At 38.9% G+C, this 18,281-nt stretch overlaps 1 protein-coding gene across 1 annotated transcript in view; it reads left to right on the top strand.

The window, feature by feature from the left end:
* Positions 1–18,281, top strand: part of RASA1 (RAS p21 protein activator 1) — a 67,609-nt gene that overhangs the window by 9,671 nt on the left and 39,657 nt on the right. Inside the window, exons 2-5 of the mRNA XM_075079556.1 lie at positions 7,116–7,265; positions 10,829–10,964; positions 14,682–14,752; positions 17,412–17,529. Of these exons, the coding sequence (XP_074935657.1) occupies positions 7,116–7,265; positions 10,829–10,964; positions 14,682–14,752; positions 17,412–17,529 (475 nt within the window). The remainder of the gene's footprint in view (positions 1–7,115; positions 7,266–10,828; positions 10,965–14,681; positions 14,753–17,411; positions 17,530–18,281) is intronic.

The raw sequence follows: 18,281 nt of genomic DNA, 5'->3' as shown, positions 1-18,281 counted from the left end.
CTCCTTGGCAATAAAAAGGATGCTAGAGATATGTCTTTATTACTCCAAAACCAAAAAGTTACCAAGCCTCTGTTGTAATAATCTCATTCTGTATTCAAGTCTAGAATCAGGCTGGTTTCTTTTTCATAGTTGAACACATGGTTCTTTTACATCATGCTGTTGGACAACTTATGGATGGATTTTACTCTCCAGGTTATATTCCCCCACTGTTGTTCATAGTGCATGTGGAACATCTTTTAATTCAGACACTGTACCTGTCTTTCTTTTCTAGGGTATAATAGACAGGGTCTTCTTGTTACAGAAGCAGTTATCTGCCCATGGGCATGATGCATCTCTCTAGGGAGGCATTCCAGCTTGCAAGAGGAGGTGAGAGTGGAGCACAGATCAGAAACTCATGCCTGGTTAGAGAGAGTGAGGTGCAAGGAGGAGGAGGAAGGTGAAGGAGCCTGTGGTACATTTAATGAAATTAGTGGCAGAGAAGATGAACAACATCTTAGAAATTCCTTAATTACTGCCAAACAGTATCTGCTGATTTGTGTAGCAATATTAACACTGTTTCTGTAATAGTTACTCTTAGTTTAAACAGAAAAAAGCACATTTTTGACCTGAGGGCACAAGTAGGAAGCATGTAAAAATGGGAAGCTTCTTGATGAAAACTTCAGTGAGTTCCAGAATTCACTTCCTAAGCTGATCATTCAGTAAGAAAATGCAAGCTGTTTCAACAGCTATTTTTCAGTCAGTTTAGCTACATTTCACTTGCCTATTGGTGGCTCTTGCAAAAATTAGATAAGCAATCAGACTGCAGTAAATACATATTGGGTAGGATTGGAAGAAATCTTTTAGCTATGTTGGTTATTATGTTGTCACACCTCTCTCTTTTAAGCTTATAGCACTGTTACAGCAATTGAAACTTTTAGAACCTTTCTTTCCTTAGTGAAGTTATTTAAATGTATTCAGTTTTGACTGTATGCTTATGCTCTTTCATCTCTGCATAGTCCTTTTGTTAAGTTGTACTGAGGTTTTTGGCTGACCTGTTTTGTTCTAGCCCAGAGTTGATGTAACTGCTGAAAGTGTTCTAATGGCTTCTTTTGGAAGTATGTGGAAGTCCCACAGTTAACAGGTTGGCACAGCTGGTGACTGAGGAGTGCCATAGGTTGTGACTTTCCACGTTAGTTGGCTGGTTCCTAGTCTTGAAGTGCAGCATGGTTCACTTTTCCACATGCTGTTTCTAAGGGGTTTTGGAACAGTCAGGTGAGAAAAGCAGAATTATTCTTCATTAGGCTTACATGAGTATGCTTACATGCATTGCACAGCTCTTGAAAAATGCATAGGGATGCAAAAGGGATAAAACCCTTTCCCTCCCTTTCCTAGAACAATATGTAACACTCGATTTTATGCATAGCAGACAAAGAAAACTTACTTGGCTCCAAGTTAGTTTCTGCTCTTGTGTCATTATCTTAGAGGTGCATCCAGTGTCGTAGTCAATGCATACTTGCAGAGATTTTTCTGGCAGGAAGCCCTTTGTGATGTGGAGAACTGCAAAGACTTGGTCAAAAGTTGGAAACTAACAAGACAGAAGATGGGTGTGAATTTAGTAAAGTCTGGGTGAAATGTACCTCAATTTAGTCTGTACAAATAATGTGTATAAAGGAAGTAATGCAGCCTTACAAATCTGACAGAGGTGGGGGATAAAGTGGTAAAAGGCAGCCTAGATAAAAATGATGAAACTAAAAATGCATTTTAGGTATAGAGAAACTGTAAGACTGAAGTGAAACCAACAGTGAATAGGAGCATCAAATCTTCAGATGGAAAGCTTGAGAGGGGATGGCTCGTGTTAACAGGATAAGAAGAAACAAACAAGAATACAGGACATTTTGTTGTGGTTTTTTTCTCCTCTGTCTCGTGAAACTGTACTTGAGATTTCTGCGTGCCATTTGAAATGGAGGATTTTCCCAGTTCAGGGTAATCATCTTTGCTCTCTTTTGCTTCTAATGGGAACAGAGCTCACGTAACAAGAAACTGTAACGGGTGAAAGGTATTAAGGCAGAGACTGAATTGTTAGGAGGGGAGCTCTGACAATGACTCCTAGAAGTTCTCCATTCTTCTTATGGGTTTTGTTGAAGCAGCAACATATGGCTAAGAAGAGCTTTGAGTGAAGTGGATATGGCATTTGATGACTGTTTTTCCTATGGACCTTAATTTTTTTCCTAAAGGGAAAGGAGGAGGTCTGCAGCTATTATCAGCATCTACATTTGTACTAAGTTGCTAAAAAACCACTTCTACTCCCCTCCACCACTTTCTCTTGCATTCCCTCCTCCTTAACCTACTAGTTCCTAAGTAAAAATTGCAGCGTACTTTAACAGCAGAATCCTTTAGTGGAACAACAAAGCTTTGTAATATTTGCTTTTCCCACATGTAAAAAGGAAATAATGTAAATAAAAGGATTTGGTTGAACAATGTGACATGCTTCCACACACAATAGCAGCTGCCTCCTTCCAGATGGTGAGTTCGCCATCTGCTACCTCTTCGTGAACAGCCTGTGCCTTTCATGGACCTTGCGGTGTGTCCATGTAGGGTGCCAAAAGTCCTGTTACTGCACCGTGAGCTTGCTGAAGGGAGGCAGTGTAGCTGCATTCCTGCTCACAGTAGGAAGCGCTGGCTGGGCCTAATGAGGCTGGTGTGACAGGGTGGCTGGTACCCGCCATCTTCCATGGAGCAGAGGAAAATTAAGGCGCTCTGTTTGCAGACCAGAGGTAACAGCTCTATCTGCAATGCAACTCATTCCATGAGGTTCGTGACCTGGCTTGTGGCCATCAGCCATGTGATGTGGCTGTGGCTGTAGCATTGGGACCATTCTAGTAAGCAGCTGTATATTGCTTGTGTGTATATATAAGCTGTTTGTGATGTTCTGTCTGCATTCTGTCTGTTTGCTCTAATTGAGGCTGTGATACAGAGGGTTGGAGCTTTGAACATGCTGCTTTTGATTTAAACTGGCAGATGGGAGTATTTTCTTGCACAGCTTCTGACTGGTTTGTGAATCGTGGAAGCCCATTATTGCTATTCTCTTAGAAGCAAAAAAAAAAAAACCAGGTTGCAATTTAGGTAACAAGTTTACAAGTTTGTTACTGTAGTTAAATGGTGGTCATGGAAACAACTGCCTAAATTGAGATCTATAGTTCATAAGACATTTTATAGTCGAATCATTCCATAACATTCTGTTGCAAGGCTACTTGTGTTTTCTCTTTGAATGTATCTCATAATAGCTATTGTATTGTCAGGGCACTAGCTGTGATTCAGAATGTCATTTAATTATGTTTGCTCAAAACACTGTGAAAATAGTGGATTGTCAGCATTTAAAAATTTGCAAAGTTGATGTTAGAAATACAGAAGGGTTCTTGGGCAGGACTAGGCAACCAAGGTAGAGGCAACTGACTAGAAATGATAGGGATCTTGTCTTTGGCAACGATGGAGGATATACATCTAAGTGGGAGTGAGTTACGGTTTTGAGTGCACACATTTGATAAGTCACAGCCACAGGGGCATCTTTATATTTACAGACAGCCTGTCAGGGTTTTTATTTGATACCCTCCTATCCAAACCTTAATTCCTTTCATGAGACTCGTAGTGCACTTTAGGTAGAACTCCCTTTTACCTCTGTTCAGAAGCTGTATTTCAGGTAAATCAGGAGATCTGGTTAACCGTTGCTTCTAACTGTGCGCAAATTAAACTTGAAGCTGTTAAAAATGCTGAAGTTGTTGATCTTGGCCTATAAAACTCAAAATGGTGCAGACCCCCAAAGATGGAAAGGTAGTTTCTTGTGATGTATTTTTGCAGAAACACCAAACTCAAGCCTCATTGAGATACCTGATTGAGGGTTAAAGCCAGAGGATCTGGGATTTATTTTATTTCAGAAGGTCCTGTCCTTCAGAGTGTCCTGCACTCTATTCTCAGATGAAATTACGACAAGTAGGGCAGTTTCTGTAGTTCAGTCATTTCTTGTTGTACCTTCTTTGGGATAGCATTGAGTATTGGATGGATATTCCTTTATAACTGATAATACAGCATAAGTGATCCTAACATTTTTTCACTAGTGTGAATTTGTGCTCAGTAGATTAGCTGATATTCACAGAAAAATTACTCTATGGATGTATTTCAAACAAAAAAAATCCCACAGCCTTTTAACAGAAGTATTAAAAACAAGATAATGCTACTCCTTAATTGAGCACTTGATATCCTTAAATCAGATTGAGTACTGCAGTTTATAAAATAGTCTTTACTATTTATTATCAAACTACTTGAAGGTAATGATGCAAAGTTGTGGAGTGCATCTTCATATAATATTGAAAACAGTTGGTAGCTGGATGAAATATAAGATGTGTCCTTCTAAAAATGAAGTTTTTCAACACTCATATTCTGTATATTGCTTGAATAAAGAAGTTCTGTCTAGCAATGAAACCGCGCCCTGGAAAAATGCAGTTATTCCCCAACAAGCATTTTGCATACTGTAATGGTATCTTAAGAGCTTGTACTTCAGTGTGTATCCTGTTTTTTAAAGATGTGTGTTATCTACAGAGGCTTCCTGAGGTCATCACTTGAGCTGTTTTCTGGTATCTGCTGTTCTGCTTAGCATTGACTGATCTACTTCCATGTGTATCTTCACATCAGTTGGTAGTTAAATTCAGTGTTAATGCTTATTTCTGTAGCTAGTGGTATAATTTGTGACTACGCTAATGCATAGTGAGCTGTAAAATACCGTGTATTTTGTATTAGCTGTTAATATTTCAAATACGTGCTCAGTGACACTGAATTTAATTGCACTTAGAAGTTAACTAGAAATTTTTATTTCAGAAAACAAACTTTTCTGAATTGGGGGAGCAAATAATTTTGAACCCTATTTCTATTTTACCTGGTAATAAATGTCTTCTGTTACGCTTGATATAAAACTGTTGAATGGGAGAGAATGCATATAGCCTGTTCAGCATTAGGGGAAGTGATCTCTAATATGTGGGATATACCAGTGTGTGTATGAATATATATATATATGTATTGCTGTCACCAGCAAGGAGGGTGTCCTCTTTGTTTAAAGCTTCTGGCCTTAAAATTTGAGCACCCAAGTTTGTGCTATCATTGTACGATATCCCGGTCCCTTACATGAAAGTTGAATGTTTTGTTTGCAATTAATGCTGCCTTTTTGTTTTCCTAGTAAGAATGCAGATTACTAATAAAAAATTTACTAAGACTCCCACCTTCCCCGTTTCAAACATATGCAGTTAAGTTTGCCATTGTAAGGCAGTGTGTCTCTCCGTAGAGTTAGGATTACTTTTCTTGAGTGGGTGATAAATAGGAACAAATAAAAGCTTAGTGAACCTTTCGTTAGTTTAAAATAAGCTTCATGCAATGCTGGTTTCAAAGAATATCTTGATCAGGAAGCTTTCTTGGGTCTCTGGGGAGTTTCTTACTTTGTGAAAGTCAGTCTGTCCAGCATACCAATGCCTGGTTCTTGTGACATGTACTGGGAATGAACAAACCCGGTTTCAGCCATGCTGTGCACACTGACAAGCAGAATATTTCATCCTAGGTACTTCAAAACAGACAGTCTTGGTTTTGTTTCATTTCCTAAAGGACCCTCCTGGCAGGGGTAGTGTGATCCACTTTTTTGCAGGCTGTGTTTATGTGACAGGCTTCTGTCCGCGAGGCTGCATTGCTCGGGAATGGGATGAGACAGGATCTCGCTAACATAACTCAGCTGGCAGCAGCCTCAAGTGCTGTGTGTTGTACAGACACAGCAGCACTTTTCCTGGTTTGACTTGTTTTGATCAGGTTGAGGAAGACAAGCAAAGGAGAGCTATACTAGCAAGCACACAGCTTTGCTAGGGTAAACACTGTCTATGCCGGTGCTGCTTCTGCTGTTATACATCGTGGTTTTCGGTTTAGTCTGTCTGATTTTCATTCTGATAAAAGCTCTTAAAATGTCTGCTTCCATTTTGTAGGAAAAAAAATGCTTCTGGTCAGATTTTATCAACAAGCCAGCTATTCATGTTTTTTTGGGGACTGTAATCTGTGCAGTTTTTGGTTGTCTTGCATATATTAGCTCAAAAGCTTGTTTACATATCTCTTCCAAAATGCACTCCTGTGACTCTTGCAAGATGTATGTGAACTGTTAGAGCTAAAAGGTGAATTGTCAGAAGTGGTAAATGATTTAAGTTGCCTATAAGTGGCTGTATGGAAGCTGGTGTTTTCTTGAGTGTAGAAATTAAAGGTTGAATCAAGCATAGCTAGCTGATGGATGGAGAGCTAATAAATTATCACAGTATGTCGCTCCGGAACATGCTGTGGCTTTGTGAAGGTGACGAGAACAATGCTTGGCTTTATATTTGAATGGCACTTTCCATTACTGCTTGCCTTTTTTTTTTTTTAAACTAATACTTGATCATTTGGAATAGAATGAGTGTTCTGACAAAAGCTGTGTAAATAAACTGAGGTAAGGTGAATGAATTCTTGAATGGTAACAATCTAACCTTCACTTTAGACTGAAGTGTTCCTTTGTCATATTTTGTAGTCTGTGATTTGCCACGCATCTGCACTTGCTTTTAATTGATCGGGTACGCATTGTGATGAGGGAAGGCTGTTCTGGGGCTCCATGGTGGTCTGGTGACTGCTGTCACTCCAGTTCAGCACAGGCTTTGCTACAGCAGTATCTGTGTCAGCTGAGAAACAGGTGGTTGCAATTCACTTCTCGGTATGCTTTTGGAAAATCCAGCCTGAACTGAAGCCCATGTAGGCTTAAAATACAGCAGCCTTCCAAGTCACGTCAGTCACCCCTGGTTCTGTTTATTTAAAATAAGCAAATCAGGGAGGAGAGAAAAGCTGATGATACGTATAGTGCCTCCAATGTTTGGGGTGGTTCGCTGGGAGAAGCAGGTTATCTGAAAAACTGTCCTGTCTTAAAAATACTGTTTATTGGAAATCAATAAACTGGGAGGTTGAGCATGTAAAGATGTGATAACTTTGAAACAAAGGTTTGCAGCTACCTCAGTTTTGACTGAAAGTTTTTGTTAGTTTCATAGGTCTCTCCTAGGAGAATAAACAAAAACCTTAAATTCTTCTTTTCTCAGGTGGTATCATGGAAAACTTGACAGAACGATTGCAGAAGAACGTCTTCGACAAGCGGGAAAACCTGGAAGTTACCTTATTCGAGAGAGTGATCGGAGACCAGGTTCATTTGTGCTTTCATTCCTTAGTAAAACAAATGTCAATCATTTTAGGTGAGAATTAAATGTTTTACTTTAAAATACCATGATCTGTGTATTTTTGGTTTTAGAACACAATAGAGTACAAACAGAAAACAATCACTGTATTATAATTGAATATTTTTGACTCTTTATTCTTGCATGGTACAGCTTTTTACATGTGTTTTATTGTTTTAAAATACACTGCTTAAAAATTACTTTATAGGCTAAAGAGCAAACCTGTGAGGAAACCAACAGCATCTGGATAGAGAAGCCTGTCTGAAGTGGTTGTGAATAGACTTAAAGCAATGTGCAGGTTTCATTAGTCACTCAAGGAGATTGTTTTGAGTCTGTTCTGTAGCAGCCATTGTAACTCACAGGACATACTTAAAGTGGTAGCATATCTGGTAGCTTCCTTAATTTTTAGGGACACCCCCCCACTCCCCCCGCCCCCCCCCCCAAAAGCCAAACAAAAAGAAACAAAGAGATTAAGTATTTAATAATCCAAAGGTTTTCTGGAAACGGCTTTCAGTATGTGTTGTAAGTACAAATAGCTCTTTATCTGAAAGTTGTAACTAGGATTACTTTCCATTGCTAGACTGTGTACATTAGTAAGTCCATTTATTCTTTAGTGTAAATGAGATGTATTCTGAGAAGAGCTGGAAGGCTAGAGCTGCAGCAAGTGGAGTGCTGCAGTGTAATGTTCATATTTACAAAATAGGAGGGCAAATCTTTCTTCAGCAGTAAAAGAAATCTTCAGTTTTCTTGATAGCAACAAACAAATTCAAAGCACATTCTTCAACTTCAGAAGGTGGGAATTATCCAGAATACCAACATATGAGCCACTATGTGCATGGTTTGCAAATTGGTTGCATCTGCTGTGTGATGAAGTATGGTTCAGAGGTCCTGATCTACCACTGACATGAAGGCGTAATTCTCTTAAGTGCAGACAATATAGCACACAAATAGCATCTCATGTTTGCATCTTGCCATCTGAGCTATCAGATTCAGCTTCTCAGCTATACTGGTACTCATTTGGGAACTGGTTACTGTGTGGCAGTAGCAGAAAAGTAAACTATGCTAATACTTGCTTTCTAGTGCTGTTTTAGAGTCCGGGATTATTTTTAATAACTTCTCCTTTTGAAGCCAGTATCAGGCAATTGACTATTTGTTCATGCCTGCCATAAAAGTGTTTCTGGCATCTCAGGTAGAAAATAGTCTAATGATTTCTGATTCCCTAAGGAAAGGGTCATTACAATATTTTCAAACCTTAAGGAATCTCTCATTCCAAGATCCATAAAACACAGAAAGATAAATCTCCAAAGGGAATTAATTTGCTAGTTAATACTGTTCTTCGGAGAGGGGACATATTTTCAGTTTCATTCTTTAACTGCCAGGTATATATTTTTGTTTGTTATTAGATAGGCAAGTGCTACACTCTAGAACATTGTCAACCACAAGAATGGCAGCCTTAAAGGAATTTGGAGCAAATACAGGGATGGATCTCCTATGTCCCACAGAGTAGAAGTGCTGTTTCCACCAAAGCTTGATCTTTGGCAGTTGCAGCCTACCAGGAATGCATGAAACTTCCTTTGCTAAAAAATGTCACTGATATTTTGTTTCCTAAAAGTGTTGTCTTTCACGTTAAACTTTTTAGATTACTTTTTTTAGATGTGCAGCTGAAATTCCATCATTTTAGGTGAAAGTTTCTTAAACTCTTTTAATTCTTTTGGCGCTTCTTGAAAGTGGCATACAGACACATATGCTCATGCAGCGTATGATTGATTTATAGCATATAAATCTGTCAAAATGAAATCTCTTTTCACTGAAGTATTACCTTTTTTAGTGAGTCAGAGTGATATATAAATATTTTCCTTCAAATTATTTTGTCTTTTCATCTTGTCCTTCAGAATTTTCTGTGATTACAGAAGTCTTTCTGTATTTGCTAGCTCAGTGTTCCGAAGAAAGGTTTCATTTAAGTTTGATGAAATAATAATCTGAAATGCTAAATTTCTTTTAGAACTTAATCTCTGTTGAATAATTTACCATGGAATCTTATAGAAAATATGCCAAAAGATCTAGCTTATGTTCTTAAAGTTATATTGTTTTCTGATTCCCTTTGCTGGGCTGTATGCTTAAAAACATTAGATTTCATCTCTAAAGATTCATCTTTGTGTGCTACACCACTGTTTGCAAGAAATAATTTAGTTTAAAGAACTGACTGAGAAGGCAGATTTTTGGGGCAGGAATGTATCAGAATATGACCTGCTAAAGAAAAAGAGTAAAAATGGAAGAAACCAATAGTGTACTCATTTAGGATGAAGGATTGACAACTGAATGTATGCCTGTGTTGGTTTTTTCCCCCCCGTTCTGTTTTTGAGTTGTTCACAAGTTTTGTGAAGAGGTCAAACATGAAGTCGAACACTAAGAAGATTCAAATATGTTTAGTCTTGGTACTGTAATTTATTTTGAAATATTCATAAGATAATATGTCTCACTTCTGGAAACTGAAGAGACAACATGATCTTTTAGATTTAAATTTTTTTTTAACAGCAAACTTTGCTTAGCTTGGTGATAATTTATTTCTCAATTTCTTACATTTTTGTAAGAATGCAAGTGAGCTGCTACTCAGGACACCTGTGTGATCTCTGTTGCTGGAAAAATTCAGGTCTGCGTGATGCCATCGATTTACACAATGTGATCAATTCTTTGGACTGTCTTGTCAAAAATATTAAACTTGTCAAAAATATTAACTTCTTCACTACACTCACTCTTGAGTGTAATAGGAATGTTATATATTAGAAATACTGTTAACTCTTCTACCTAAATAACTACTTTCTGACTCCTTTTGGAATTTGTATTGACTAGCAATGTGTACAGGCATGGTACTTCCTATTTTTGATTTGACAGGGCATTAATGAATCTCGGTACTTTCAGAAAAACAACCCTTAAAGAATAAAATGAACAGTTTTGTAAGAATTCTTTGTTGTGTTAAACTACTGAAATGGTTTTGTAAGCTTTCCCCCCCATTAGTTAGCAAATTTTTAAATTAAGGAGATACTTTGATTATTCAAAAGAAATTTCTTAACTTTTAATATGGATGCTAAACTAACTGTAAAAAAGTGACTAATTTTTTAAGCTGTTAATTTTCTGTATTGTATAATCAAGTGCAGTTATTTTTTGCTAAAATATTTTAACACTTTGTTAAATTTCTGTAGGTCTGTCATAAAATATTTGTCGTGCATGATACAAGTTATAATGCTGTTGTGTCTATTACCACATTATTTCAGTTTTCCAGGACACTCAGTTATATTTTTCCGTTCTATTCATTTAGTTCCAACAAATATACTGGCTTTTTCATGAATCAGCACTTCTTTTAGAGTCTTAAAATACTGTTGTATCATATGATATATATCTGCAACTTTTGATGAACTATTCATTAGCTGAGATTTACTTAAAAGTTTATAGAGAGCATGTAAGACTGCATTTTGCTGAATGTAGACACTCCTTTAAAAATGAAACATTATCCTAATTTCCTATTTCTTAAAAAGAGGCAAAATTTTCTTATGTCGCGCTCAATTCTTTTTTTTCACTAACAGGATTATTGCCATGTGTGGAGACTATTACATTGGTGGACGTCGTTTTGCTTCGCTCTCGGACCTAATCGGTTATTACAGTCATGTGTCCTGTTTGCTGAAAGGGGAAAAGCTCTTATTTCCAGTAGCACCTCCAGAGGCAAGTAGTCAACTACTTAGTAAAATTTTAAAGTATCATTTATTTAAATGTTAGTAACTTTAATCACCATTCATAGTTTTCTCTGGAAAAAGCATTGTAGGAATTTTTTCTGTAGTTCTACATAGGCTCAGCATAAGGAATATAAAAACTCATTCTTACTGATACAAAGTAATGATTAAAAAAACCTGTTGTGGTTTAGCCCCAGTCAGCAACCAAGCTCCACGCAGCCGCTCGCTCACTCCCCCCTGGTGGGACGGGGGAGAGGATCGGAAGAGTAAAAGTGAGGTAACTCATGGTTTGAGATAAAGACAGTTTAATAGGGAAAGCAAAAGCTGCGCACAGAAGCAAAGCAAAACAAGGAATTCATTCACCACTTCCCACGGGCAGGCAGGTGCTCAGCCATGTCCAGGAAAGCAGGGCTCCATCACGCATAACAGTTACTTGGGAAGGCAAATGCCATCACTCCCAATGTTCCCCCTTCCTTCTTCTTCCCCAGCTTTATATACTGAGCATGATGTCATATGGTATGGAATATCCCATTGGTCAGTTGGGGTCAGCTGCCCCGCTGTGTCCCCTCCCAGCTTCTTGTGCACCCAGCAGAGCACGGGGAGCTGAAAAAGTCCTTGACCAGTGTAAGCGCTACTTAACGTGGAGATGTTTTAGTTGTTGCTATCACTGCTGTTTCCAGCAAAAATCCAAAACATAGTCCCATACTAGCTACTACAAAGAAATTTAATTCTATCCCAGCTGAATCCAGGACAGTATCCACCCCTTATTCCATACCATTTACATCACGCTCAGGTTCCACACTATCCAGTACAACCTCATTAACCTCCACCCCCTCCTTTCCATCCTTTGATAAAATACACGGATATAATTTAGTCCATGGCTTTGGTCTCCATCTGCTCTTGTGGTCGTGTAGGACAGGAGAGGTGGTGTGTTGTGCGGAGTTACTGGGCACCGAAGCCATCTCAGGTCGGGTCACTGCTGCACTTGCACAGCTTCTTGAAAGGCTTGTCCTCCAGTGGTTCAGGTGGTTCCTGCTGTAGTAATTCCTATACCATGCAACTCAAATCACAGGTTACAACAATTTGAAGGTATATCCATTACAGTCTCCACCCCTGGCCCCTTTGGGCCAGGTTGTAGGTGTTAAAATTGCAACGAACTCCTCCCCTTGCTCCCAGCCTGGCTAGCAACAAGGGGTTTCTGCTATATATGGTAATTTCCATAGTATGTAACTCAAATCCCGGGTTAGAACAATTTAAACGTATTTCCATTACAATCTCCACCCCTGGTCCATTTGGATGAGACCATCAGGTTTAACACTGTAATGAACGCCTCCCCTTGCCCCTGCTCTGGTTTGGACTTATCCACAGACTGTAGTCCTTTAGGGTTGCACCTGCTCCAAGTGGAGCCTTACCCAGGAGCCACAGCCTCTTCAGGGGCACACCTGCTGCAGCATAGACTTATCCAGATCCACAGTCTCTTCGAGGTGTGCCTGTTCCAGTGTGGCCTTCTGCATGGGCCTCAATGCTTTCAGAGCTATACCTGCTCCAGCATGGGCTTACCCACAGCTGCAGTGCCTCCAGAAGTAAACTTGCTCCAACACAGCCTTGCCCATGGCTGCAGTGCCTCCAGAAGTAAACTTGCTCCAACACAGCCTTGCCCATGGCTGCAGTGCCTCCAGAAGTAAACTTGCTCCAACACAGCCTTGCCCATGGCTGCAGTGCCTCCAAAGCCTGCTCCAACATGGCTTTTCCCATGGCCGCAGTCCCTCCAGAAGTAAGCCTGCTCTGTTTTGGGCTTATCCATGGCCACGTACTTTGAGGTGCTCTGGCATGACCTCATGCACAGCCACTGATGCTTCAAGGTGTACCTGCTGCAGCACAGACTTAGCTACAGCCACAGACACTTCGAGGTGTACCACCTTCTCCAAGATGGATATATCCTTGGGCCACAATTGCATCAGAGGCATACCTGTTGTGGCACAGACATAACCAAGGCCACAGATGCTTCGAGAGATACCTGCTTTGGCATGGGCTTATACACAGACACAGATGCTTTGGGGTATCCTGCTCCCACATGGACTCATCCTCCGGTCACAGTCCCTTTGAGTAATTTCCACTAGAGTTCCAGCCTGTCCAGTGCAGCAGCACAGAAACAGCAGTGGGGCCCTGGCCATCTGCCAGCCCAGGCGCATCGCCATGGCTGTTATCACAGTGTTCCCAGGCCCGGCAGGGGAAGGTGATAAGCAGTACAGCAAGCAGTGAAAGCAAAAAGTACCACTAATGAGCGCTAGATTTTTAAGGCATACAGTAAGTCAGGCAAGCCCCATAGCAAGCACAGAAGCCTGCCAATTAATAGCTAAACAGCAATAACCACTATAAATTCCATCTAGCACATTCCAATTAAATCTGTCATTATCTCAAACCTTTCGAGCCCTACGTTGGGCGCCAAAAAGGACTGTTGTGGTTTAGCCCCAGTCAGCAACCAAGCTCCACGCAGCCGCTCGCTCACTCCCCCCTGGTGGGACAGGGGAGAGGATCGGAAGAGTAAAAGTGAGGTAACTCATGGTTTGAGATAAAGACAGTTTAATAGGGAAAGCAAAAGCTGCGCACAGAAGCAAAGCAAAACAAGGAATTCATTCACCACTTCCCACGGGCAGGCAGGTGCTCAGCCATGTCCAGGAAAGCAGGGCTCCATCACGCATAACAGTTACTTGGGAAGGCAAACGCCATCACTCCCAATGTTCCCCCTTCCTTCTTCTTCCCCAGCTTTATATACTGAGCATGATGTCATATGGTATGGAATATCCCATTGGTCAGTTGGGGTCAGCTGCCCCGCTGTGTCCCCTCCCAGCTTCTTGTGCACCCAGCAGAGCACGGGGAGCTGAAAAAGTCCTTGACCAGTGTAAGCGCTACTTAGCAACAACTAAAACATCTCCATGTTATCACCGCTGTTTCCAGCAAAAATCCAAAACATAGTCCCATACTAGCTACTACAAAGAAATTTAATTCTATCCCAGCTGAAACCAGGACAAAACCCTTGCAATCTAATGAAAACGTGCAGTGAGAAAGCTAGATGTCAGGTGTTGCTGTGGTCTCCAAATGTAGTAACAGAATTTTAAGTAAACAGAGAGAAACAGAAAAATGTGCAATTCTTGGCTAGTAAAGAGCAGCACTGCAATATAACCTCTGCTGTTTTCTGATATTTTCTGTGTCTAAAAACAATTTCAAAATACACATCCTAGAAATAACCAAGGTTTCTGAAAATGGGGCTTCTTTCACCTGCCCATCCTTAGAACAATATAAGTAATTAAAATGAAACACCAGTGCATAATGCTCTACCCCCAAGCCCAAAACCTAAATAAAGATGTTTCTGAATGCTAAACTTCTAGAATCTTCCACCCTAAGTGGAAAAAAGTTTAGAAGTATACTTTTATGAGAATTACCTTACTTGTAATTTAGTTTGAAGATGATAAATGTAAATTCTGTCATGCTAGAAGACAAGAGAAAATGAGAGCTCTCATAGCTGTTTGGATGAATTACGCTTTTCTGGCTCTCAGTGGTTTTGAGCTTTGACAATTTAACACTGGCGAGGGGGTTGTAAGTGACTGTTACCAGCCCTTTGCCTGAGAATAGTGTAATGCTGGGGAGAAGGAGTCTACACTGGAAAGAGGGAGAAGTATTAACTTTGCTCTCTTCTCTTAAATTGTAGCCTGTGGAGGACAGAAGGAGAGTTCGAGCAATTCTACCTTACACCAAAGTGCCAGAAACTGATGAAATAAGGTATGTTTTAAGAATAGTAGCAGCTGTGGGATTCTCAAGAGTATTTATAAACACTAGTGATTTAAGTATGTGTTCACATGCAAATGCTGTTCAGTTGCATCTTAAACCTAACACAGGTTAAAGGATGAGGCATCTTGGTGGTTTTTTTTAGGAAATAGCAGTAAGACTTTTTATTCTCAGTATATTTGTTCATATTAATTGTAAGGGAAGTTACATTAGGTTTACAGAAGTAAAATTAGTAATGTTAGAGTTTTGAAGTATGTTTTTATAAAAAACATTTTTCTCCAAGAGGTTAAATTTGTCTGTAAAAGAATCCTGTGCAGAAATGCCTCATTTGAGTGTGTGAAATGAATGAGCTAGGCTTTTTTTCCTGAACTGCCACAGAGCTAGCTAATAGCAGATAAATAGTTCCAGACAAACCAATTCTGACCACTAGAAAGAGAATGTGACTATTGATTACTCATAAATGGAAGAATATTTAAGGCCGCCTTTGATATAAGTAAAAAGGAGCAATGTTAAAAAAGCTTTGCCTTTAATGTTCTACTACTGGTTTTGCTACCTGTGCTTAGAAACTTGGTGACTATTTTCTCTAAGTCCTCTTTACTTTCCTATACACTAAATGGAGCAAGAATGATTCTCCCTTCCCTTTCCTTCTGTTCTCATCCCTCCCTTCTCTTGAAGAGTCTGTGTTGAACAAAAAACTTTTAAATGTGTAATCTCCCATAATTTGAAGATCATAAGAAAATCAATGAATTGCAGGTCTGCCTCTCATAACTCCCATACTTTTCTGTTAACTGTTACTTCCTTTCTAACATTGGTACCTCAAAAATCTCTTAAGGATTGTCTGTACTCCCAACCTTTCTTGCATTTTCATGAGATGCTACGTGGAAGGGAAACAAATTCAACAGACACATATCCAATAGAAAAGCATGTGCTAGTTGCTTGGAATTGATGCTGCTTTCCTGAGATGTCAGTAGCGTTTTCTCTTCAGATGGAAAAGTAGGAGGATTTGAGAAATTTGTAGTGATTTCTTACCTCTCTAATGAGACAGTTTTGGTTTCATAATTGAATTAACACACCAATTGCATTGGAAATTGGCTTAGGTTTGGAATTATTAGCCTAAGATACAGAGGAAGGTATATGAGAGCTTTGTATCCTCATTGGGGTGAGAATTTATCCCCAGGCTCACAGTCCAGTCCTATCTGACCTCTTTAAAGAACCCCGTGAAGATATTTGTCTTTGAGATTATGTTTTTCTAAGCAGATGAGAAGGTGGTAAGACAGGGGAGGGGCTCCCTCATTGCATATTGCAAGTAAGGCTTCCTACTGTGTGTGAGAATAAAAAGATAAATTGAGTCCATTAAGGCCTTATGGTGCCTAACCACTTAAGAGGAAAAAGAAGCATTTTATTACTTTGCTATTGTAATACAATTTGTAGAAATTATACCTTTTCTCCCTCTTTTAGGATACAGCTTAAATGCAAAGTTCTGTGCTTGGGTTTTGAGATCCACATGGCTAAAATAATTTTGTTCGTGGCATAGCTGGGACCAAGTTCTCAGTTTGTTCTAGGTCAAATTAATATGCTCTCGAAGACTTTACGCACTTCAGAGAATCTTGGGTTAAAATTTTAATTTAATAGTTAATATTTAGAAAGTTTGAAGTATTACAGGATTGATTTCAGCCTGTGTTCCATACAGTAACTTATTGTATAGTTCTTCGTAATAGAGCTGATGGAGGGTGCCCTTGCTGTCTGTCGCCCATTTTTAGGATTTAGGTTCATTAGCAGCTGAATTTATTTTGTGTTTTCAGTAGCGGTTTGTTGTTTTTTGTTCTTTAATTCTTGCTGTTTGCTTTGTGCTTGAGTTAATGCCTTTCCTGTTAGCCTACTTCAAATGACAGAAATGCCGTAAACATTTGTTATGTAATTTTGGACTGAAATAGTTAATGAGGTTCAATAATTTATTGCTATTTCCTGTATGCTGATGTATCATCAAACTTGATCGAGAAGTCTTGCTGTGCTACACTGAAAGGCTTTCGTACCACCTGAGTTTGGGACAACGCTTAAGGAGTAACACACTAACCTTCCAGAAATGAAACTCTCTTAGATACGTTAATGCTTTTTATTTATGCTTTTCTTGTAGCTAATTGCATGGCTTCTTTGGTAACTGTTCTGTACTCCCTTTGTAGCACTTGTCTTCGAATGTGAGAATATAGAGAATAGATTTTCCACAGACTTTCATTATACAAGAAAAGTTTTCGATGGAAGGAGTATTATTTTCTTCTAGACTATTATGTGTATCTCTGGTTATTTTACTTGTGTTCAGTACTTGATCCCTCTTGATAAAAGAACAATATTACTGTCTTTTAACATTGTTGCATTGTCATTTTTGGTTTTTATGTCCTTTGCACACTTTGAAGTTGACAGAACTGAAGTAAGTATTAGAGACAAAATGTAAATCAAAAGTATAAATACTCACCTGCAGTAGCCACTTAACTGTGAGGAAAAATACATTGATGTGCATGGGTATCAATTCATGCATTAGTCACAAACAGGTTTTCTCAAATATTTTGCAGAAATTTTACTCAAGAATTCACTGTGTTCATGAAATTTTATATTATGATTGTACCTCTGATTTAAATCTTACTGTAACCCTCTACAGTTTCCTTAAAGGAGATATGTTTATTGTCCATAACGAATTGGAAGATGGCTGGATGTGGGTTACGAACCTACGGACAGATGAACAAGGTCTTATTGTAGAAGACCTGGTAGAAGAAGTGGTAAGTAATTTTTATATTCAAATTTTTTAAATTAGTGAGATTTTTTGGTGAAAGAATACTGAAATAAATCAAAACTAGTTATGTTTAATTGCCTGTTTTCTAGTTATGTACTTTTCTAAACCTAGTAATTTTAGGTCTCAATCCACTCATTTTAAAATGGTATAATAGTATCTTTAAGCCTAATTCAGTATCAAAAAAGTGCTTATTCACATGTTGTCCAAGGAGAAGTACAAATGAATGGTACTGTAAATTTACTGGGCAATTTCCTAAACTCATGTCCGAGTAAAGAATGTGCTACTCATTGCATTTCTTTTTTATATTTGCTGTGAAATGTTCACAACCTGTACAGAATGTTATTTTACATTGTGGTAGGTCTTTCTTGTTTTTTTAATTTATTGATGAGTACTTAGAAGGGTTTGTGTGGGCTCAGGAAGCTAACCAGGTGACCTGCAGGTAATTGAGTTACTGTAGGGGAACAGGGGGTTTAGTATACTTTAAAAGGAAAAAATATATTAAAAAACCCCAACACCAAAACCTAATTTTTTAAACAAGCTTAATGTTGCTTTGGTGTCAAATATTATCAAACATTTTTGGTAATATTTTCCTGCACATTACCTGTGTACTGCTAATAGCAGTGTTTCCTGTAGATCCTTCTCTCAGATCCATGTCAGTATGTGAATGGCTAAATTGAAGTGGCAGTAGTAGACTTTTGAATTGTAGCCTACTGTATTCAGTGGTTAAGTTAACCTTAG

Source organism: Phalacrocorax aristotelis, chromosome Z, assembly GCF_949628215.1.
Source record: "Phalacrocorax aristotelis chromosome Z, bGulAri2.1, whole genome shotgun sequence".
NCBI classification, from domain to species: domain Eukaryota; kingdom Metazoa; phylum Chordata; class Aves; order Suliformes; family Phalacrocoracidae; genus Phalacrocorax; species Phalacrocorax aristotelis.
The sequence above is the reverse complement of the archived record's forward strand: the minus strand, read 5'-3'. Positions and strand labels throughout refer to the sequence as shown.